Genomic DNA, 24,004 nt, shown 5'->3' with positions numbered 1-24,004 from the left:
GGGAATACAATAAAGGAAAAAATTAGGCCAGGAAGAATGGTCCATATACAGGTATGTACACACTGTTATTAAATAGATATGTGCATTATAGTCATGATCACACAATTTTGAATTTATCTTTCATTTCACAATGTATTAGCACAAAATTCCCCTCCCCCCAAAAAAAGGCACAGGAAGACAAATAAAAAGACAGTAGAAGAGAGAAGACTACAACTGAGATCTCATGATGGATGCAAACAGGTATAAGAAGAAGATGAGGGAAAATGGAAAAAAAAAATAAAAAGACAAAAAGCTAGAAGTTGCTAGAATGGCACAATAGCATCAGACTTCTATTTATAAACTTATTAAGTAATAGCAATAGCTTTTGATACTACTATCCATTTTCTTTAAACGGATGTATTTTCTTTAAAAGATGTATCAGTGACTAAGCCATTGGTTTAAATATGAACACAAACATTTTTTCTGTAACGTGCCCAAAGGCTATAGTAGTGATACATGTACCTACATCTTTCACTAGTCCATATTATGAGTATTTAAAACCCCAAATATTCTTGACTTTTTCCCCAGTAAGAAAATCATTGGTTTCTGTTATTAAAAACTTAAGAAAAATGAGCTTACATGAGAAGATTGCAGCAGAGTAAAAAGGAAAAGAGCAGCTTGTCCTTTTCAAACAGTGAGCGACACACATTGCAGTACAAATTGTATGTAAAGTGATCAGTTAGATATCGAAGTCGCTTCTCCAAAATTTTGGATTTGTTACTAAGAAGAAACAAATAAGGTGAGACTTCAGATTTAATAACTTAAGCAAATCAGTTAAGAATCTAAATCTAATTAACGTTGTGGATGAATCATCATTGAGGATGAGCCTGCATGCTCCACAAGAGACATAGAAGCCCATTTCCCCCCAAATTCAATTACACTCAATGCTTCACAGCTCTGTTGAGAGTTCCAAGCAAAATAATGAACTGATTTGCTAGAGTTAGGTGGCAGCACTCTTGTAGTGTTCATAGTGAACACCCTTTCTATAAGCAAGATTCTTACAAATACTTAAATATTAGTCTGCAGTGCATGCTTTCAGTTCATGACTTGCTCAAACAGTGACTAAAAAGAATATTTATTTTACTAACAAATTATATTTTGTTTCAAAAGCCTACATTTAAAGAGGGCTGAGAGGTAAATGGTTTAAAAACAGAGGGAACTGTTCAGAAGAAGAGAATGAAAACATCTTATTTTATACTATAAATACTGTATTTACCTATCATGAATAGAGTTGATGAAGAGATTAACAAACCAGCTAAGGGAGTATTGGTACATGGGATCAATGTTTGCCAGGTCTGCAATACTGAAGAACAGCACCGATGAATGCTTTGCAATTGGTCGATATCCTTCTCGAGATTCAGCTATTTTAAGCTCCGTTTTCTCTGCAACCTACATATCAATAGTAATTTCAAGTTTGTTTGTTTGTTTGTTTTCCCCAAAGACAATCTTCCCGTTCTTTGGAACAAAAATGTTCCTACCAAGTAACATCATTAAAATATTTCTACACAGCACTTTCTAACACTACAGTGAGACAACTTTCATGTTCCAAAATGCACAATCACAATAGGTAATGCCTACACTAGGAAAATGAGCACTTTAATGCAGCAGTGCCTGATCTATTTATCTATACTGTAGGATGCAATAGTCAAAACAAAGGATAAACATGTCACAACAGTTCTGATGCATCATTTAGCTGCAACTGTATCAATCTTTATCTCTGCAATATTAAAAAATATGGGCAATTTCGAACTGCTCATGTATTTAAGCTCTATTTATTCTACTACAAATCAGCTTTATACAAAATAATACTTTGAATATAAAAAGGTTTTTCAGAATTAAACTGTTAGACATATTCTAAGATTACCCTTAATAGGTATTAACTAAAGGACAACATCAGCTTAAAGAAAGTTTGATTTCTGTTAAGTCTGTAATAATTTTGAAAACATCTTTATTCTTTTATTATTTGGGTCTCATTTACTTCAGATGGTATTTTATTCATTAAATATAACAAAAGAATCTAGGCTTGAATACCTATATTAGTCACCCAGATTATTAATGTCTGAGTTTTCTTTTTGTTTTTAAAATTAGGTCCTTCCTTTAGCTTAACATGTTACCTTAACTTCAGAATTTGCCACTTTTTATTCAGTCCTTTAGATAGATATATATTCTTCAAAACATGTGTAAATTGGAGACTGAATAAACCACCTGTGGAGATTCTAGAATAGTCCAAATCTTATTTCTTCATATTTCACAAGCACAGAATTTCTTCCTTGCATCTAATCCACAGTTCTTTTGCTAGCTGCAAATTTTACATTTAATTTGTACATATTATTAAGGAAAAAACATTATCATTCCTTACCTGCTGTTTTTTTGTGATTTCATTGGCCGTTATTTTAGCAGAATCCAAGATCTCAATAGCACTCTCATCTTCCAGAATATTCCCTTCAGATGACTGTAAGGTTTCTAAAATTTTCCTCTCAATTTCTTTTAGATTCTTTTTATTGGCTGCAGACTGAAGGATGAGAATATTTCTTTCCTCTTCTAATTCTGGTCTGATGAAGAAAAACACATATAGCAAACATAGTCAATTCTCATCTTCCACTGACTATAAAGGAAGCCCATGAAGACAACTCTCTGTTCCCACCATAAATATTTGTGAGTATTCCCATCAGTTTAAATGGGTTGATACTGTTGAGCATATATTTATAACAGAGTACAGATTTCTTTGCATAACTTCAGTATTTGGAAATGAATTGCTGTGTTTTAACATCTTAGCACTTTACAAATGTCGGCACATCCAAGTTTTACTTTATTATATCTCTGGATCTGAAAAAAAAGTGCGATATGCGGAGTAAGTTTACTCCTGGAAGCAGTTTTTTTAGCAAACAGAATTTAGCCCAATTGCATAGACAGCTCTGTATGACCCAGAAACTACTTTATGTCTCTGTGAAGGTTCAGATAAGACCTGTATTAAGTTTCAGAAGTACTCTGTATTTATTTCGCAAGAAATTAAAACTAAATCTTAATAATTCAGCACCTATGTCTGGCAGCTTAATCAACTTGCAAAAACACAGTAATGATTTAAACATAGAAAACTATGTCAATATTATTCAAAAATAAAAGAATATTACAGGAGAAAATTGCCATAAAAAAAAATAAATTGATTTTACATCTGCTATTTTGATTATCTGTTGACACCTCACAGTAAACGTCACATAATCTACTTGCATTTCAGTGAAGTCCTAGTAAACTTTGTATAAGACAACTTAGAAAACCAAAAAAAAATTTAAGCTTTTACTGAGCAACACTTACAACATGTAACATTCTTACAACATGTAACATTCATTTTGCTTTACAACAAATTCACCTCTCATTTCCTTGGAATTATGCCATAAAATATTTTAAGTGGCCGTTTGCCAAACAGAGATACCTACCTCTCTTTTGCTACAACAATACCTAGCAATTGGTCTTCAAGTCCCTCTGGTGTTATCATAAAATTGAGTAAAGAAACTTTTGTAGAAAGTTCAGGCAAATAATGTGGATTTCTCAGTTTTGTGGTAATAAAAAACTTGAAATCACTGGAATACTCAATAACCATCTCACCAAGCCTGATACAATCCATGCCTCCTAAAGTTAAAATTAGAAACATTAAGAAAAACTTTATGTCAATTGCTTATAGAAAAAAACATTATTTCTGTGATGAATTAAAAGCAAATTTAAATGACAATTTTCTGAAAAGTAAAAATGAATACATAAATCTGATACTCTGCAAAATTTTCACATTGACTGAAATTTTCAAACTGATTCAATCCAATTTCTACTGTACTTTCAATGTACATATACAATACCAGAGATAGCAATTGAGAACAGTGAAATTATTCTCAAATACCGAATTCTTAGAGACTACCCTTTCCTTCAATTATCTTTCTGAAATAAACTCCAGTGAACAGTGTTTCAACTTTTCCCCTTTTCATTTCAGAATGGAGGAGCACATACTTGTGCTTGTCTGCATTTTCCGTCTTTTTCCAGATAAAAGAGAAAGAAAAGTTGAAAACCAAAGTCACAGCTACTCAGCAAGTTTCAGAGAAGCACAAGAAAGCTGTGGAGGTAGCAATAAACCAGGAAGTAAAACAGACAATAACATAGACTAAAAGCTGAACAGTAACGTAATCCATGGTTTAAAATTAATCTTGATGTACCTTGCTTAAAAGTCTGTTTAAGTAGCAGAGGTTCAAGTGATGGGTCTAGTTCTTCCCCAGCATTTTCCAGCAGAAGTGGAGTTCCAAACTGAATGCAGTTCTCCAGGGTTCTCATATAATCTGTGTCACTGACCTTGATAACATTCAGGCGGTTTTCTTTCTCAAGATTCTTGATCCATTTATTTGCTTGACCTTGAGGATCAATCATTAATGGCCTAGAATATACAAAAAAAATTCTCTGTTCTTGCAGAAATTCCAAGCTATATTAAAATGCTTCTGTGTCAGGTTGTCAAGGGAAAAGTGATAAAATCTTGATTTCAGTTATTTTAAAACTTAACTGACATATGGAGTACAAGTGTTTTATCACAACTTGAAAAGTAATAGCAAAAATAGTTTTAAGGGGTGCAAAAAACACTCATAACTTTTTCATAAAATACACCTGAATGCAGAATTCTATGAAGATCTTGTTCTGTCCCTCCACTAGAACTATCAGCATTTATTTATCTGTAGTTTTAAATTAAATTTATTTTTACAAATGCTGATAGTTTTGAGTTCTCTCTCACATATCTTTGCACCTAAAAAAAAAAATCAACAATCAGTTGCAATTTGAATCTGAGACGTTAGTATATTAGTTGGTATAAGGTTGGAATTGTAAGAAGGGCAGGGCAAGATGACTGTATTTTGATTTTGTTGAACAAAATTTGTTCCCCATTACTCTTGCTGATTTTATCCATATTTATGTATTTTAATAGAAGTCAAGAATGAACAATATTAAACATCTCCACTTACTGCACCATTCAGAGAATTTAAGTAACATTCAAAGAATGGAATTATACATTGTAATCCAAATGCAATCTGAATCTATAGTTAAGACGCTTAAGATAACACAGATGACAGGAACATTAATAGGAAGTTTTATAATCTTATGTTCCAGCTGAGTGCAGACAATTTGTAGATAGCTAATGGGAGCTTTCACATCACTGCACCTCCAGAAAACTTCCAGTAACTATATATTCAAATTCCTCTAGTCTAATACCTCTCAAACTTATTAAATTCAGAAGACAAGGATAAAAGGTTTCCAGTTCTGCTTTCCAGTACATTGTATTTACAGAGGCTAAACTGTCTCTAGATGTTTAAGGTTTTTGTTTGTTTGTTTGTTTTGTTTGTTTGTGTGTGTGTGTGTGTGTGTGTGTGTGTGTGTGTGTGAAATCTTGGGTTTTCTTGGATTAGAAAATTAAACCTTTTTGTCACCTACCAACGTCTGGAATTCTCAACAATGACCCCATTGTCTACAGAAAAGACATCAGTTGGTAAACCAGCAATATTCCAGGCTCTTATTTTTATTGGGTCGCCAAGAGTATTACTCAAAGAGAAAGTATCAGAACAAGGGATATTTTTCTTCTGCAAGAAAAGAAAAATAGAAAAAAAAAAAAGAAAGAAAGAAAGAAAAAAAAAAAACAAACCTTTATTACATGTTTCTTTACATCTTTTATTAAATGTCTTCAATTCAGATGGCCAAAGTACATTTCCTTTTAAGAGTTTTTTTAAGAGATTTTAAAGTTAATTCTTCTATTTAAAGGCAAAAGAGAGAAAATTCTGAGATTATATTTAAATAATAATCAAGCCTCACAAAGTTAATGATGTGCTCTCAATTTCAGACACGCTATTTTAAGTTTGAAGTAAATTCACTAATTCAATGAAGTCTAAATTTACATAATATTGAATTAGCAGAATTTATCTCACTTATTTTAATGAGTTTTATTAGGCTAGTAATAAACAGATTAAAAAGGATTTTAGGTTTAGGCCCACATTATGAAGTCTTTTGCAGCAGTCTAAAAAAAAAACTATTAAAAAGTAAGATAATGTTCTAACCTTGCATAGCTTGCTCCAATCTTTCGTACATTCTTGTCGAAATCCAGCAGTAAATGCTCCTAGATAAGCTATCACACCAGCTGATATCAGAACATCTCCTGTCAAATTATCATACACGTCTTGAAGATCATTTGCAGCATTATTCCATCTATGACAAGCAGAAGATAAAGAATAAAATGCTGCTGAAACCCCCACATTTATGGCATTGATGACAAGCATCAACCTTTTTGTTATTGTTATATCATATATCATATAACATGTATGTACACGTTATATCTGTATCTCTATATAGAGAGATGTTGTTATATATATTACATTGTTGTTTCTTCATATTTTCAGTACTTTCTCTACAATTCTCTCAGTGTTACTGCCTGCATTTTTATATTACCATAATCAAGAATCTTCCAAGGGCCCAAACAGTTATAATCCCATACAACCTTCAGATAGAAATAGAGTATTAAAGCCTCAGAGAACTGATGTAGAAACTAATGTTTCTACAATAGATACTATATCTGACATTTGAACTTTAATCTAACCTTGATTTCTCTCCACCAAGGCCTCCAATCAACTTCTCTGCTCGTTCTAGTTTTTTAGCACACAGATCAACCTGGAATTCTAAACGAGCCTTTTCTTCAGTTTTCTCAGTAAAGGTTTGTTCCAAAGCAGCCAAACGATTTTCGACCTCTTCAAGTTCATCTCTCTTCTGATTCAAAAGTGCTAGTGTCTCTGCTAAGGATTGCTGTGCCTCTCTCAAACGATCTTTCTTGGGTGCAACAACCTATTCAATTGCAAACAATACACAAATGCACATTTTGTATATTTATTATTTAATAACAATGCTTAAGGTGAAGATACCAAGCAAAGGAAAAAATTCATAATCACTGTGGGATTAGGATCAAAAACTTACCTTTGCAACCCTGTCATACACCTCCATTGCCATTATCCACTTACACAAACCCTCTGCTGCTGAGGAAGCTTTAGCCACCTTTGGTGGATCAAACTCTGGATTAGTCAGGTATTCAGCCCGAATCTTCTGCATGACAGCTGCCTGGATAATGAATGCATTACAGGTCATTAAATTTTTCATACAGCAAAGGCTTGCTGCTGACACTGATTGCCATTTCTCTATATATCAAAATAGTAAAGAACTGCTCAGCATTTATTAATTGTTGTAGAAACCACTTCTCATTTGTTTCCTTAAATTTCCCTGTCACTCTTTGCAGCCTTTCATGTTTTCATCCTAATCCTATCCTTATCCTTCATAATCACACAATTAGTGTATCTTCCATGTGGCAGTTACTTAAGTGTTAAGATCATTACAGTCATATAGAAGCCATAATTTACACTGTCCCTTGATGCAAAACATGCTAATTTCATTATTTGCTATCATTTCTTGACACAGCTATTGGGACTGACTATAAGAATGTGTATCTACTAACATAAGACAAGATCTGAATTAATTACATTGCTTGTACCTACTTTTTGGAACCAGCTTTCTAAAGGGCAAAGCAAGCTCAATCTCTACTGAACTTGGAAAACTGCAAGGATCACACTCTTGAATAGTAGGTCATCATTTGAAGTTATGTAGCTAGTACATTTTGGTTTATTGTGTATGTTCTAGTATATGTAAAAAAATATTGCCCATTTTTTCAGCATGCACGCAATCAAAATTACACAATTAGAAAAAAAAAAAAACATTATAAAAAGAACCAATGTAGACAGTTATTTTAGAAAATGAAAATATAATACTGGAATAATTTACTGAGAAAAACTATCTTAAAAAAAAGGCATGGAAATATTGGACAGGGATCAAACGTTCACTGTCTCTACAAAATAAATAAATAAATAAAAATAAAACCAAAACAAAACACGTGAAATGAGGCTAAGAGGACCAAGCTTCAGAAGAAACAACACAGCTTTTCATGTCACTTAAAATAGACTTCTGGAGTGCTTTGTGAAAAGATCTTGTGGATATTGAAAGCGTATATGATCTTAAGGGGACTAGAGAAGTTAAAGAAGAGTGATTCACCAAAAGCTATTAAAAACAGAAACTATCTAACTTAGGGCATCCTTCATTTAAATTCTGGGAGGGTGGAAAAATATTTGGTGAAAGTACCATACACACTATCCCTATTCTTATCAAGGCACCTAATTATGGCCATTTTGGGGTAAGACAGATGACAGTTTTGTGTTATTTTTATGTCTTTTTTTATGAGATAGTACTTTTAAATTTCAAAGTTAGAAACATTTGTGCACAGGACATTTCATTCAAATAGAAAATAGGCAAAACAGAAGCCTTAGAAACTCCCAAAGGGAATTTTAAATCCTTTTGAAATGCCACTTACGAGGAAGAGAGAAAGTTTGACTCATTTGCGATGACAATATTCATCCTATAAAGATGCCTTGTAATCTTGTAAGCATTGTTGGTCATAATAAATTGACAAATTCTGGCCAAATGCGGCCACTAATATAATATTTTCTAATTTCCCCCCCCGGAAGAAAATATACACATGGCAAAAACTACTGAATATTTAAACAAAAATCATACCGGAATATTGTCCTTGTCATACTCTTTCAAATCCTTTAAGAAATTCATGTCACCAAGCAGTTTCTTGCTTGGACCCCAGTAATCTAAAATCTACAGAAGAAAGCAGGAAATAACTTTTCAAACTTTAAAACAAACACACGCACAAAAAAAGAGTAACCTTCTCTAATAATCATGTATATTTAATACGGATGATCTTGTATCTCATTGACACAGCAATGAAGTCTATCGTATCAAATATATTCCCCCAGCCAAGTCTAAAACCAGGCAGTGACTCAGGGAAGAATTATTTATTATCTCTTTACCTATATACGAGTTAAGCAAATTACATGTTTTCTTTGCATGTTTCAAAATTCCAAATTATGTAAATTGGACACTGAAGATGTCTGAAGCATAGTTTTCAGCAAAATAATGAATGGAGGCTGTAAATACTTGCTTACTTTACTGGACCTCAGGTTATTTTACTTATTGAACAAGTGCTCTGTGTTGTGACAAAGAATATGAATTACACTTTTATTTGCAACTCACAAGTCTGTCATATTACCTTGCCTCCAGTCCCTGAAGGATCTGGAATTCTTTCAGGTTTTATGTCTTTCATGACACAGACAGCAGCCATGACAAGTTTGACACCAGATGGAGGATTTTTCATTGATTTGACAATTGATATATCAGAAGGCTAAAATAAAAATCACATTAAAAAAAATAATTATGATGTTATGCTTTTCTCACCACTAAGATTAATGAAGAGAAAAAAAAAAAAGAAATTATAGCACCATTGCCAATGAACATAATTATAAAGGACTTTAAGAACTTTTAGAAGGGATGATACGGCATTAGCAAGACAATTAAAAATACCCATTAATTTATCCTATGCAGAGGTAATAAAAATGAAAGAAATACTAGTAACTGTAAACTAATGATTAACTAAAATTATATTTTTAAAAGTCTAGGTCAGAATACTTTTATATGCTTTCATAAGCATCATTTAATATACATCTCATATCCTTCATAACTCCTACAAAGCAAATCCTGCAGGACTTTGTAAAAAATACTGCTTTCAGATCATGCCTAAGTCATGACTAAGTTATGACAAAGAGGAAACCTTTCATTTAAAGATCCAGATAATTCTTAGGCACAAACATTAGCCTTCTAACACATTGGTAGTCAACTTTAACTTAGCTGAAAGAAAAAATTCAGCTGATACCCCTGTTGATAACTTCAGGTTTTGGGTACTTTCCCCACAGGTGGACTTTCTTGCAAAGGAACAAACAAAATTTTAAACGCACAACCCCTCTCTCCCCTCCCCTACCCACCCCCCTTCTGTACTGTAATCTGAGTACATTGGAATGAACATCTACCAAATCATAACTGTTAATAGGTATTATATCTCTTTTGCCAAAACTCAGGAAATTTAGTACTTTTTAACATCCTTTCATCTCAGTGCATTCTTTCCCAAATAAACGGAAGAGTATCATCATATTAAGTAACTCTTCTGACTGTTGAAGTTTAGATTAGCTTGCCTTTAAAGTGTCAAGAGCATTAAGTGCAGCCTCCAGCGCTGGGATCGCCTCTGCCAGATCACTTTCACACTCATTTTTCAAAGCCTGAGCTTCTTCAGCTTTTTCTGTCGCAATTTCTTCATCTACTTTTACAATTTTTCTTTTTTGTTCTACTTCTGCAGATTCTATTTCTATAGTCTAAAGAAAAAAAGATATGGGTGAGCTTCCTACTGAATGATGAAACAAATTGAGATTACCTAGGTTAGCAGTTATGGAATAATTTGATATTCTCTTTTTATTTTTCAGTATTTCAATATTTTCATGTATTTTCAATTTATGTTAAAGGAATAATTTATTTCTTAGCATTGTTACGGATCTCGCAGCATTGTTACGGATCTTTAACAGTAGGTACACTGCATGAAATCAGATTACCATCAATAAAAGCTAAGCTACGTTCGAAGTTCATGAAAGAAAACAAGTGTGTGCATAAGGCTGTAATTCAAAACTGACTAGCTTTTACTGTGAGTTTTCATAGCTTCAGTTTGTATTACTGACTACATAAATTTATTTTATGTTCAGGGACAAGTCAACCCTTCAACCAAGTACTCCCTCTTCAGTTCTGCAGAAGTGGTATTTATTTTTCTTAGATGCTGTTTGCTCGTAGTGGTGGAGCTGAAATCTCAGTTTCTTAGAGTAGGTAGAAGACATACCACTGTATCTGTAAAAATACTTACAAGCACCAGAAGCAGGTGCACAGAAATGTTACTCAAATTTCACTTTTTTTGTGATGTGACAGTAACATACCAGATGTGTCTTTTCTCAAGTCAGAGTTTTCAAATACACTTAAGAGACTGTTCCCAAATCCCAATAAATTTCTATGAAGTTACTCCTTTTGAGGATCCTTTTAAATATCAAGTGCACAATCCCTGTGCACGCAAAGACAAAGCATGCAATACTTATCTTACTTATTTTGTATGCTGAAAAACCACAATGTTTGTGAATAATTGTGAGAAACCCAGTCTAACCCCTATTAGCGTGAATGTTTCTCTACCATCCTTTAGCACAGAGCTTAGACAAGGACTGTGTATTCATTTGACTGTATATGTATTTTAAATAAAAAGTAAAATTTTCTTCCAGTTCAAAGGATATAAGCACAAACAGTGGCAAATTTTACAGTACTGCTAAGCGCAGTAAACAAGAAGCTCAAAAACCTGAACTCAGCTCTTATTTTCTAAAAGATACATATCGGTACTCATATGTAGGCATATTCTTTAGAATCTGTCAACAGTCAGCCAAGACATGGAACTACATTGTATGATTAGATTCCTCATTCAAAACTAATTACTATGAAGGTGAAATATATGATATATATATGCACATGCCTGTGTTAAGAATACAATGTTTTATGCAACTCTACCTTCATCATATTTGCATTATCCAATTTAGCCTCTTCCAGTTTGGGCTGCAGCTCAACTAGTTCTTGTTTCATCTCACCAACCTATACATATGCAAAAGAATTAACCAGGATTCTGAATTGCAAAATATAATTTCCAACAATTGATTTAGAACCTAGAAAATATCCAATGACTAATTTATTGGTGGAAGAAAATAACATTTGTTTTCAAATCAAAACACTTCAGAGACTTATTTTTATCTCATGTACACTCTCTAATTTTAAGAAGTACATTCATTTTTAGTACATTCACATAACTATTTAGGAAGGGAAGCTCTGTTCACATACTGCTTAGAAATGCATGCTTAGAGGCCTTTGGACTCTAACATGACAGCTATGAATGTAGGGAAAAAAAAGCAAAACAAATTCATTGTATTTTTACTGTTTAAGATTGACCTTGGGATTGATCTTGAGATAATTTGTTTGAAATTAATCACACAAATTATTAGGTATAACAGAAAAATAATATATCATAAAAAAACTGTATGGGTCACTTTTGTATTTGCTGAAATGTACTGCCCCTCATCGTTAGAAAATATATTTTTTTAAACAAGGAATATTTTGTTCACACAGACCCAAACTAGAATGCAAATCATTTCTTAATTTTAACCAGATTTGGAACCAGAAAATTAAGGCTGCTCCCCACTTTAAGGAGACAAACCTCCATATATTTAAAGATCTGAAGTAGTGCTTTTGACTTATCTCTCTAGCAAAAGACCTGCTTCTGGCAACCATTCTGTATTTTCAGTTCCACTTCCATCCCAAATCACCTGTGATTCAGCAAAAGCTAGTTTATCTAGTCCATTCACATATTTCTTCTTGGCTGTCATTACAGAGTCTCGTTTCTCAGTCAGAAGTTTCCGAAAGGCAGCAATAAGTTCAAGATAAGAAGTGGGAGTAACATAATTATGGCGTTTGAGACTTTGAAAAAACCTATTAGAAATAAAGGATACCTTTAATTGTTGTTATTATTATAATTATTCACCTAACTATTGGTAGAAAAGGTATGCAATGAACTATTTGTCAATTAACAGAAGTAAATGGTTTCCACAATTTTATATATTTTAGGCAGACAAAGCTTATACATTAACTTATAAGACAGAAATGAGTGGTCATGCAACTCAGCCACCTATCTTGTTTCTTGCCCCTTATAAATCAATTTTTGAGTTCTCTGATGTTCATTTTACTCCTTCCATTAGTATAATATTTTTCTTGTTAGTATTTCTAGAAATTAATGTGTTGTTTTTAAAAGAAACAAACTGACCTTGAGGAAAGTGATAAAACTGAAGTATGAAAGTATTGACAGATGGGCACAACCTCCTGACGCTCACTGTCTGTGAGCTCAAGTGTTTCTAAGAACTTATTTGCCACACGCTCAAGGGCATCTTCGGGCCACGGCTGATGGAGAAATGAGGAGAGAAGAATGTGTAAAATTTAGCTGTTAGCAGTCTTCATAGTTTAAAGAGATTTTTCACTATTCGAAATACCAGTATGAGACACGCTAGTCCCAACTAGGTCTCAAGAATGATGAGCTGATACAAGAGTTACATCAGGCAGCAAGGTCACTACTCATGCAACCTGTTCTGGTGACTTCTGGATGATCTTCTAGATATTGTCATGCTATCCAAACATTTCTGCATCTATGTTATCCTTTGGTAGATGAATCAATTGACTTCAGCACCAAGCCAACCTATAAAGCTAATTGCACTTTAATTGAGAATAACTTTGATTTTTAGCAAGGATCAGTAGTTTTCCAAGTTTTATGCTGATATAAAAGATTTACTTACAGCATTCCAACAGGACTTGTATTTGCTTAACACAAAGCAGAAATTACGACCATTGTGCAATCACACTGAAATGTTTTCTCTAGTCCTTTAAAACATGTATATTATGAAAAAAATGACAAATTACCAAACTGTGATTACTCACTACTTTAGAAGTGTAAAATTTGTAGCAATAAAACATGAATTTCTTTAGTTCAAGAAATACTGAGACTACACAACAAAGAGCTCCCAAAATATTACCAAAACTGTCCATGCTATTTCAAAATTCTGAAAAACAGAGTAATTCTATACCATGAAAACACAGACATGGTTAAAAAACTGACATAGTTCATTGACAAAAAAAATAAATAAATAAAATTTTCACATACCTGGAACCAATCAATAGTACAGCAGTTGATGAGGGAGGGAAACTGTCTCAGACGATTGCGGAAAGCATCTCCAATTGGGCTGAATGCTACCACGATATGGAGATTTTCTTTGCAGCAGTTCACAAAAAATGCAAATAAGGCCAAGGGACTGAGTTCTTCATGTTTATTGCCAGCCTGAGCTAGTGCACGAACACCCTTGGGAATGATACATAGGGTAAAAGCTGTTATATAATTTCTCATCAAGTACTTCTGAAGTCCTTTAACAATCCTGTTAATGATAGTAACACCATGAAATATATATATTTTTAATTGATAAATGAAATAAGTAGAATAAACTAGAAAGAAAGAATGAATACTAAGTACTAGTTGAGAATAAGTAAATTAATAAATATTGTAAATATTTATGAGTATGTAAATATGAGTAAATAGTACATTTACTGAAAATCTGTGACACTAACAAATAATTCTAGAAAAGATCACCTGTTGCGCTGAACAACCAAGAATACATCAGAACAAAAATTGGAAAAAAAAAAAAAAAAAAGAAGATTCCAAGTGCCAGATACACAAGACACATTAGGATAAGACAGATGGCTAAGACACATTCGGAAAATCAAAATTTTAAATTAGCTCCCTCATGAAACAAAGGACCAAAGTCTTCAGGTGATGAACAAATAAAATTAGACTTAATCACAATCCATCTTCAGTCACTCAAAGGGATTTAGGATATATGAACAGATGAGGCAAATTACTACTCTCATTACACAAAAACACATGTTGTTCTCATCTACATTTTAAGTGCTATATAAATTCCCTAAACAACACTTCAAGACACTAACTTACTGAGAACATTTTCAATATTAATATTACACTAAAATATGCTGTATTTACCTAATTGGAGAGGAATATTCAAGTTTCAAACACATTCTATTCATTTATTTAAAAAAAAAAAAAAAAAAAAAACAACTGTCAAAGAAAAAAAAAGACTACTTCATAAAAGTATTACCCTCAATTAACAATCCATGAAACACTTAGACCTTACACTTAGACCTCCCTACAACTCAACTTATTCCACCACAAGAGCATGTATGCTTTACATAACCCTGCAATTAAAGTAAATGACAAAAATCAGATTATTAGCAATAAAGTGGAAATATTTTGATGAAGCAGATTTAAATGAGTAACAAGTAACTTTGTCATAGCTGGCATATTACAGATAGCTACCAAGTGCTAGCACACACCACTTGGATATGTTTGTACAAATTGTAAAGTTGTAAAAGGGACACATTATGTATGCAACTTGAGGTATACAGAGATTGATGCCTCCAACTCCCCCATACAGTGATTGTTATTTTGAAAATTCCAAGCATGATTTAGGTTATATTTATTTATTTATTAATTTCCCATCTTTACTTCTAAGCCTGATTTCATAGAGCACCTTCCCCCAGCTTCTCTCTGATCACATGTGTCAAGACTATGAAATGCTGTATAACAGTGCCCTAGACAATGAGAGTCTACTGACAAAGACAGGCTGTTTTTTTTCTCAATATACATCTTTGTTCTGAACGGATAAATGAAAACATTATGAGGTACATTCTTATTCTGCACAATATAATGTAAAAAATAACTATGGCCCCAGCATATTAACATATTTGTGAACAACATTCCCTATGTGCACAACTTAATGGGTGTGTGAGCAGTGTGAGGTCAGAATTAAAGCTTGTAGTAGGCATAAACTATTCCAGCTTACCAATAACTAGCTGATTGATCTAAAAATCTCCAAAAAAATATATCACAAAATTGAATGCATATACCCCCAAATCACTTTGAATTAAGGCATACTTCATATTGCACTGACAAAATAGCTTAAATGGGAGATGACAGAGAATAAGAGAAGTTATAAAGATACCTCTATAATTTCTTGTTTTTCATCTGCCGCAAAAAGATTGGGTACCTCCCCAGTGTTGAGGACACTGTCAATGTCTTCTAAAAAACTTTCTTCTTTAATTTGTGCATCTGTGATTATGAATACAGTTTTCAAGCCCTTTACACCTGCACTCTTCAGCAGACTCTAAAAATGCAAGACAGTTAAAATATTGTATAGTCCAAAACATCCTTCTTCAAAATCAAGTCAAAATGCAAACAGGTTATTAATACTCACTTTCAGGTCTTCTCTCCACTCATTTGTGCCATAGGTTTTTGAAATCTCTGGTTGAAAAACGCACATTTTTGACATAAATGCTGCTAGACGAGTCAAAGACTGACGTCCACTTCCTCCCATTCCAACCAACAAAGCATTACCCCCTGACTGCTTCAGTATACGGCTTATACGAGACAAATGTTCCAACACATACCTAAATGTGAAATGTGTTAATTACCAGAATGGCAGAAATATACATACACCTGTGAACCAATAAACCCATTAAAAATGTACAGAAGTACCATCTCCAAAACAAATTTCTGAAAGCACATGGAGGGTGAGAAAGGCAGTTATATACACCACAATAAAATGAAATCAAAAACAAATGTTTTATAATTTATATGTGAAATAGAGAAGGGAATGACATCTTCAGAAACCAGTATCTGCACATCACTGAGAGCCCTGCCTATTGTGGAAACACAACCATGGTTTATTTTGGAATATGCAGCAAGATCTACAGGAGACCTTGCTTAAGCACGGGGTGTAGGGTAGTTAAGGTAAGCTGAGTAGTTCCAAGTGGTCTTAAAAATAGTTGAAGCATTTCAAAGAAGTCTTGTTCATTTTGATTGGTTAGAAAAATAATATAGTCAAATGAGGATGCTGTCCATGAGAGGGGTCTCTAAGGCTAAAGTCAGACATGTTTCTCCTTCCTCCTGGCTGCCCTTCTGTGAGGTAACTGGGTTATTGCTTCTGTGCTCAGGAAGAGGCCTTCAATCTGAGGCTGTCAGCTCTTCACACTCCCAGTACAGTTGTATATACAGGTACTTACAAATCCAGATTGTCAAAATGACCTAGACTAAATAAACCATGCATAAACTAACTAGTCATCTTCACAGATCATCTACATGTCAAATTACACTGACAATTATGAAGGCACAGTAACCTCTACCAACAGGGAGGTGGCTGCAGGCTAAACTGACATCAGTCTTCACTGGTAACAGAAGCCCAGCAGAAGTCAAGCACCCACCAGATTTGGTGCACAAGGCTTCTGTAACAGCTGAAGAATACATTCAGAGTCTCTCAGAAAAAAAAAAAACAAAACAAAAAAAAAAAAAACCACCCTTCTCATTATTTACTCTCTGATAGAAAAATGCAGAGCCATAGCAGAAAAATTAGTTCATTTCCATCCAAAAACGTGCAACGCCAGGAACACATAAAGGGGACGAAACAAAAAACATAGCCTGCAAAATTGGATATGCTGAATTAGCAACTACTGCTCAGAGCTCTTTGTATTACAATAATACAGAGTGTACACACCTGAAAACCACAAGGTTCATTCCTGTTTTGTGTGTTTGATTATATTCATCCAGACACTGCTCTACAACATCACCAAACAGCTGAATGTTTGGAATTTCAACATAAAGTCTTTCATCTCCTTCAAGTTCTGGATTCATGTAGTCACCAAAAAACAAACTTCTCATGTTTTCTTCTGTCACCTATTGTATATATACACAAATGATGTAGTGTTTAATAATAATATTCGTCAGTAGGAACTTTAGGAAGGAACGGAGAATTTAGACAAATACTCAAGAGAGCAGAACAAGCACTGAAATATTTTAACTCACAAACAACACCCACCTCAAAATTCTGTATTTCCCAGATTAAACAATATTCTTTTAAAAAATTGTTATTGAACATAATTGTCCTGATTAGCCATTTATAGTCTCATTATAGTAACTGCCAGATTATAACAAATTTGTACAATGTATGTTTCACAAATCTCAACATATGAAACGGGCAACGATGACCACAAAGTTATTTCTCCTATACAGCAATTAAAGGGGATGGGGGGGGGGGGGGGGGGGGCGGGGGGGAGGAGGGAGGGGGATGTCAGGGAATATGACATGACTTATACAACATTCAAAATATTAAAATGTCGATACAATTACAGAATGCAGTTTACCACACCATAATTCATAAATGATGGGCTAGATTTAAAAAGGGAATGTCTTTCTGCTCAGTAAATCAGGTCTCTGAAAGTTACATTTTAAATTAAATGTTATTTTGAAAAGGAAGTTTATATACATGTATGACAGTCAAACACCTTCCAAACATTTTCAGCCGTTTTTTTCAAAGTCGTCATTTTGCCAAATTCAACTCTGATTTTCAAGCATACTTAATCTAACATCTCACTTGTTATTGAGAAACTTTCTAGTCCTAAATTTTTAACAAAAACAATGATTTTACAACAGCTTAAATGAGATACTCACAGGGGTGTTTTCCTGCCTCAGATGTGCAAAAACTGAATCAAAGGCTTCTTTGAAATGTTCTTTCACAATATTCTTAATTAAATTGAACAACCATGCTCTATCATCGTCTTCCACTAGACGGTCATAGAAGACACGAAATACCTCATGTACAAACAAACGAATCATTATGTGCTTATTTTCAACTGCATGTCTCTTAATGAGCAGACAGCCATGGATAACACGTGAAAAGTCACGCAAGTTGAATGTATAATGAGATTTGGCTGGTGTGGGCAAAAGATTTTTGATAGCTTTCTTATACACCTAAAGGCAATAAAAACAGAAAAAATGAGCAAAAATTGACAAGACATTATCACTGACTGTATTATTAGAATAGATATTTTAAAATGTCTTTCTTCCAAAAGTGTATTTTTCTAAGAAAACGTTTCACACATTTCAGAAATCCTAATAATGTCCAAAGATCTCAAAGTCCTGTGAATATATCAGATTCTTTTCATGAAGTTCTGGAACATATATGCAATATTAATCTAAATTTGCAAATGAGATAAGTAATCAGTTATGTAATGCTAATTTCCTAGTTTTCAGGTGTTTGAATCTATTTGTTTGTATACCTACAAATTACTCAAAATTAAAAGAAAGTCCACAAAAATGATGAATGAAGTCAGATTAAGAAAAGTATCTTTTGATGATGTTTTACTGTAACATTGAATGTATATGTTGTCAATAGCCTATGTTGTATGATGGAACTAATGTCATTTGACATTACATTTAACATACGTAACATGTTAAGGGAATGCCAGCAGAGGACGCTTTTGATCTGTCTCTGTGTACTCATATGAAGAAAATTATCAAACATTAAACTTGCAAACCAAAACAAAATGCTAAAACAACAGTTTAACAGTCATACTGTATCCATGGTACTGTCTACACACTTATTTCACCTGCTATCTCATATCCAAAGCCTAGTTCTTCCATTACACTTTAATCCCAGGAGTCAGAAGATACTACTGTCTTGGATGTAAATCCATGCTAGAACAGATTCTCTATCCTTACAGAAGTAAACAGTTTAAATAGCATATATAGTCAAATGCGCTCAAACAGCTGTATGTAATAACTGTACTGGGCTGCTACTATTATTTTCTGCTGAAAAAAGCAAAACCTTCTTACAAATTTCTCCCCCCCCCCCTTTTTTTTTTAGAAGGATAAACTGAAAGCACAAAGAGATTTCCAGTGGCAATATTCAGTCAGCCTCACATCATTCATACTTTGAATGTCTTATCTGGCAGGCGTTCCAAAATATCGGCTCTATTAGGCCTTGGAACAAGGTGGATTCAGTCTTGAATACAGCCTTGGGTATAAGTGGAACTAGTGTGTAAGTGTGAGAAAGGCCTCAGTTCTGCAGCAGAAGAGAAAGTCACTTGCTAATAATTCCAAAGTCATGTCCCCTGTGAAACTTGAGCCATTTGATTTTGCCTTTGGAGCTTATCGGATTTTTTGTCAGAATTCCTCACCGGCCAAATATTAGCTACCTGATGCATTTCAATTTTGAATACTTAATGGTAGGCATTAGATTTGTTAACATTGCTACTAGTTTTGGCTACATAAGCTGTTAAATCTATATGTATATGTAAGATGCTGTCTTCAAATTGATGCTTCTTTGCAAAGATGTCACAAATTGCCATTCCTTTTTTGCACGTGGTACCTTGCAAATATGATACTTGCCAAAATCTGCAACATGGAAGTTAAAAGAGTCTCCACGGAAGTGGAGAGGATTATTTCTTCAGTCTTAGTCTCTCAAAGAAGGTTCTGGGGAGTGTTGCAACTGCTATTTTCATTTTGCCTTTGCATGACATAGCTTCTTGTGCCTGTCTAACCCCAAAGAGACTGCAGTCTGACCTACTTGATGTATGTGGATAGGTACCATGAAGCCCTTATTAACATACATTCAAAAAGACTTTTCCTAGAATAAGAAGGTTACTGCAGCCATAAAGTTGAGATAATGTTATCACGGCATATGAGGCTGTATGTTAAAAATATCAAGGAACAAAATATCTAAAATCTCTATTTCACCAATTAAGTTATAAAGCTAATGGAATTTTTCTAAAACTAAAGGAAACTTCCATTAAGGTTCTCTCCTCTTACCTCTAAAGTGGCAGCAACAATTTGATTTCCAACTGAGAAGAACTCAGGAGTAAATTCCTGAGCCCGTAGGTAGAAAGCTACTACAGTAGAGAAGATGCGGACCATTGTTTCATCACTAAAAGAATTAATAGTGCAAATGTTGAAGTGTCGCAAAAATCGAGGAGTAACAGGATTCCTCCCACCACCTGGAGGCCCCATAGCAGCAAGTAACTGTATATCAACGAGTGTAATTTTAGATGTATCCTTTAAATCGTACCTTCAAAATAAATTGTAATGTGACATTTAGTTAGAGAAAGATATAACACATTTGTTAAAGTTTAAATGCACCCATACTACAGAATGCTCTCTGTGTGCATAACATATGTACATACGTATAAAAATATAACAATTAAAACCAAAAAGCAATAAAACCCCAAACTAGTCTTGTAACTAACTATGCCCCAGCTCATCTTAACACATCAAACTGGCCTGAAAGAAAGATTATTTGTTTAATGAGGGTTAAATAAAACTTGATCTGAAATTTTGAAACCAATATTTAAAACTGTAGGGTGGCAAAATATATGTTCTCTCTATTCAAGAGTATCAGACATTTGAGCAGTGCCTGAAATCACAAAAGTAACATTATTCAGGAAGTGCCTGGAATCACAGAGTAATTCAGGCTGGAAGCAATCCCAGGAGGCAACCTGGTTCAATCTTCCAGTCAAAGCTGAGCCAAAAAATCTCAAAAGCTAGGAAGAGATATAGCTTGTTTCTCTTCATGCCTACTACCAAATCTGATTTCAATGTTATTAAAAAGAAAAGGTAATGAAAAATATTCTAATGAGCAGGAGAATCTTGGATATCAGTAAAAAACAATGTATTGAGTAAAATCAAAAGTTACATATAATTGCATTCTAAAAAATAGGTCTGCCAATTCACTGTGAGGAGGAGAAAGAGAATGGAAAGTAAAGAACACTGAAAAAAATAAAAACAAGGATAAATGCTGACACAGAAAAATTAAGGTGTAAAAGAATTATTTTTTTTTAATACGTAAAAATACTGAATTTCAGCAAGAGCCCATGCACAAAAAAAAAAAAGAAAAAAAAAAAAAAGAAAAAAATTATCAATTTCCTAAATTGAAAAATCACTTAAAGAACAACATAAAAGTTACTTCAACTTTAAATGTTTTTCATATAAAGCAAAGGTATCATAAAATTTACAAAGCATTTTAAGAAAGTTTTGGAAAGAAAATTCAAGTGAATAATTATATCACCAAATGCAGCAACTTGAACTTTTCACTTTTGTTTCAAATAATTACCAAATTCCATGGTCAAAGAACTGTCTTAAAAGTTCTATAGGAGGCTGTGCACCATACTTCTCCAAGGCAGGCATATTCATATCATCTATAAAAATAATGCACTTTTTTCCCATTGGAGGGCCAAAGACTCCTTTACGCCTCTTGTCCAGCCTGGCCATAATAATGTTCTACAATGCAGACAGGAATATTCAGAACACAGATTAAATATTTATATAGATCATATTTTTGAAGCACAGATTGTCTGTTCTACCAACCTGAGTCTGATTGGCACTGGTTCGTGCTGAAAAATTAATGAAGAAGGGAAAATAGCGCTCCTTTTCCAAGTTGTTCATTAACTTGTCCTTGACATATACAGATTTCCCAGTACCTGTTGGTCCCACTAAAAGCAGTGGTCTTCACCAAGAAAGAAAGAAAGAAAGAAAGCATAGACCACAGAAATCTGAACAACTACAAATTAATTGCAACTAGAAGACAAAGGCTCTAAGTTCTATCTCTAAAAATATTAAATGCCTTAAAAAAGACACTAATGTTTTAAAATACTCATTCACGCAACCTCTTTGTAATTGACAAAGGGATCAGAGGTGGAGAAGGAGAAATTTCTCATTCTCTCATTCTCCTGGCCTTGGAGTATATATGGAAGTATGTGGAACTTAAATTTCACCTGATTGGTCTTCCAGTAATTTAAACTTCATAAAACTTTCAGCCTTGAAATTCAACCTGAAATTGTTACATTTTGTTCTTTTGTATAATAATATATTTATACACACATATATATGTAATATAATTGATTTTAACTTAGTACTGAAATATATTTCAGTACCAAAGAAGAAAGAGTACAAAACTTCCTCAAGCTGTTGTTGTAACTGAATCATCAGAAAGACACAGAATGAACACACTAAAGCAGAATTATAACAGGACTTCATTGAAACAAACCAAACCAAACCTAGACATTAAGGCAACAAATTATATTCTTCATAATAAATGCCTCTTTTTAACAGGCCAAACAAGCCTTGAGGGCTTGATAAAAAACATGAAGTCAATGGAAAGAGTAAAAGATGTTTCTACATATGACAAATAGTTCTGAAATTTCTATTGAATTTACTTACTTTCCATGGGCAATGAATAGTTCCATCAGATAGGTATATCTGACTGTATCCATAGTTGGGACTATGATATCTTGAATCTTCAAATTTTTATCACTGTAATTAATATTTTTAATAAATCCATTCCAATGAACCCAACATCCTCTGCCTTTTAGCTAGGAAAAAATACAGATGTAAAATGAAGGCTTTTGGTTAGGAAAAGAAAAAAATAAACAAAAACAAAAAGCAACCAGATAAAAGAAAAAAAAAAACATACAGAAGAACATATGCCTAACTTTAAACCAGCAAGTAGAATCTAACATTTCCAGTGGATATGATAAACACAACTGTAACACAAACAAATTGCCCACAGACCACAGACACAATATCCATCTTTACAGAAAATAGCCATCTTTCCTTCTATGCAAAACCAGACTTGACCCTGTCAGCTTAGCTTTATCTAAAAAGGGACCATAACTGATGTGCACAGCTTGGTATTGTCTAAAAAAAAAAAAAAAAAAAAAAAAGTGGTCAGCACATTAGTATTTTAAAAATACTAATCAATGAAATATGCACTATAGGATTTGATTCAGCACCAACACTTCACAACATCCAACAATCTTTGTAAAGTTAAATATACATCTCCCTCTATTTTCCTTTCTTTCAGACTGTAAAAATTTACTTCAATCAATACAGAAGCAAGGAATCTTACCTCAAACACGTAGTCATAGACCAAGCCTTTCTCTTCAAAGGGACATTCCCATTTTCCCACTACCTTTGGTACAGGATTTGTTCCAGATTTTCCAGCCAAAGTTTCCCTCAAGAAATTATCAAAAATAATTCTGCTATCACCATCACAAGTTCCACCAATGGACCAGATTGTGGCAAAAGCAAAGCAACCCTGCAAAGGCAAAAAGATGAGCAGCTGTCTAAAAAGATGACATAATCTGAACACTGTACAGTCTCATTAACAGACATAATTCTGAAACGTATTTAAGAATAAAGGTGTTACAGGTTGCCCTTGAATACACTTGGTCTAAAGAGATCTAGAAATCTGAGTAATGACAGAGCAAACTAAAAAAGACTTGAAAAAAAAATAGAGGCCAAAGAGTAAATTATTATGTCACATAACAGAGGATGAGATTTGTGGTCTCATGGATTCTCTAATTGCAAATTAGGATCTAGGAATTTTCAAATTCAATTTTAAATACAGGCTCCTACATTCTGGTGTGTTTTTTTTGTTTTGTTTTGTTTTGTTTTTTTTCTTCCCCCTGATCTATCTTAAGAACCACCAAACAAGGTTAGACAGAGGGTCCACCT

General features: G+C 33.5%; 1 protein-coding gene across 1 annotated transcript in view; it reads right to left on the bottom strand.

The window, feature by feature from the left end:
• DNAH12 (dynein axonemal heavy chain 12) overlaps window positions 1-24,004 on the bottom strand; it is a 64,449-nt gene that overhangs the window by 11,708 nt on the left and 28,737 nt on the right. Inside the window, exons 35-59 of the mRNA XM_082768102.1 lie at window positions 23,397-23,585; window positions 22,709-22,860; window positions 21,857-21,995; window positions 21,603-21,769; window positions 20,306-20,561; window positions 18,167-18,466; window positions 17,214-17,392; window positions 15,918-16,110; window positions 15,666-15,827; window positions 13,760-13,954; window positions 12,872-13,005; window positions 12,378-12,540; window positions 11,572-11,652; window positions 10,176-10,352; window positions 9,200-9,331; window positions 8,659-8,748; window positions 7,018-7,158; window positions 6,647-6,888; window positions 6,111-6,258; window positions 5,494-5,639; window positions 4,239-4,453; window positions 3,474-3,666; window positions 2,399-2,591; window positions 1,256-1,428; window positions 619-759 (exon numbers count right to left, since the gene is read on the bottom strand). Of these exons, the coding sequence (XP_082624228.1) occupies window positions 619-759; window positions 1,256-1,428; window positions 2,399-2,591; window positions 3,474-3,666; window positions 4,239-4,453; window positions 5,494-5,639; window positions 6,111-6,258; window positions 6,647-6,888; window positions 7,018-7,158; window positions 8,659-8,748; window positions 9,200-9,331; window positions 10,176-10,352; window positions 11,572-11,652; window positions 12,378-12,540; window positions 12,872-13,005; window positions 13,760-13,954; window positions 15,666-15,827; window positions 15,918-16,110; window positions 17,214-17,392; window positions 18,167-18,466; window positions 20,306-20,561; window positions 21,603-21,769; window positions 21,857-21,995; window positions 22,709-22,860; window positions 23,397-23,585 (4,301 nt within the window). The remainder of the gene's footprint in view (window positions 1-618; window positions 760-1,255; window positions 1,429-2,398; window positions 2,592-3,473; window positions 3,667-4,238; window positions 4,454-5,493; window positions 5,640-6,110; window positions 6,259-6,646; window positions 6,889-7,017; window positions 7,159-8,658; window positions 8,749-9,199; window positions 9,332-10,175; window positions 10,353-11,571; window positions 11,653-12,377; window positions 12,541-12,871; window positions 13,006-13,759; window positions 13,955-15,665; window positions 15,828-15,917; window positions 16,111-17,213; window positions 17,393-18,166; window positions 18,467-20,305; window positions 20,562-21,602; window positions 21,770-21,856; window positions 21,996-22,708; window positions 22,861-23,396; window positions 23,586-24,004) is intronic.

This window comes from Aythya marila (assembly GCF_965140915.1).
Source record: "Aythya marila genome assembly, chromosome: 10".
Taxonomy (NCBI): domain Eukaryota; kingdom Metazoa; phylum Chordata; class Aves; order Anseriformes; family Anatidae; genus Aythya; species Aythya marila.
Note: the sequence above shows the minus strand (reverse complement) of the source record. Positions and strands in the feature narration are given on the sequence as shown.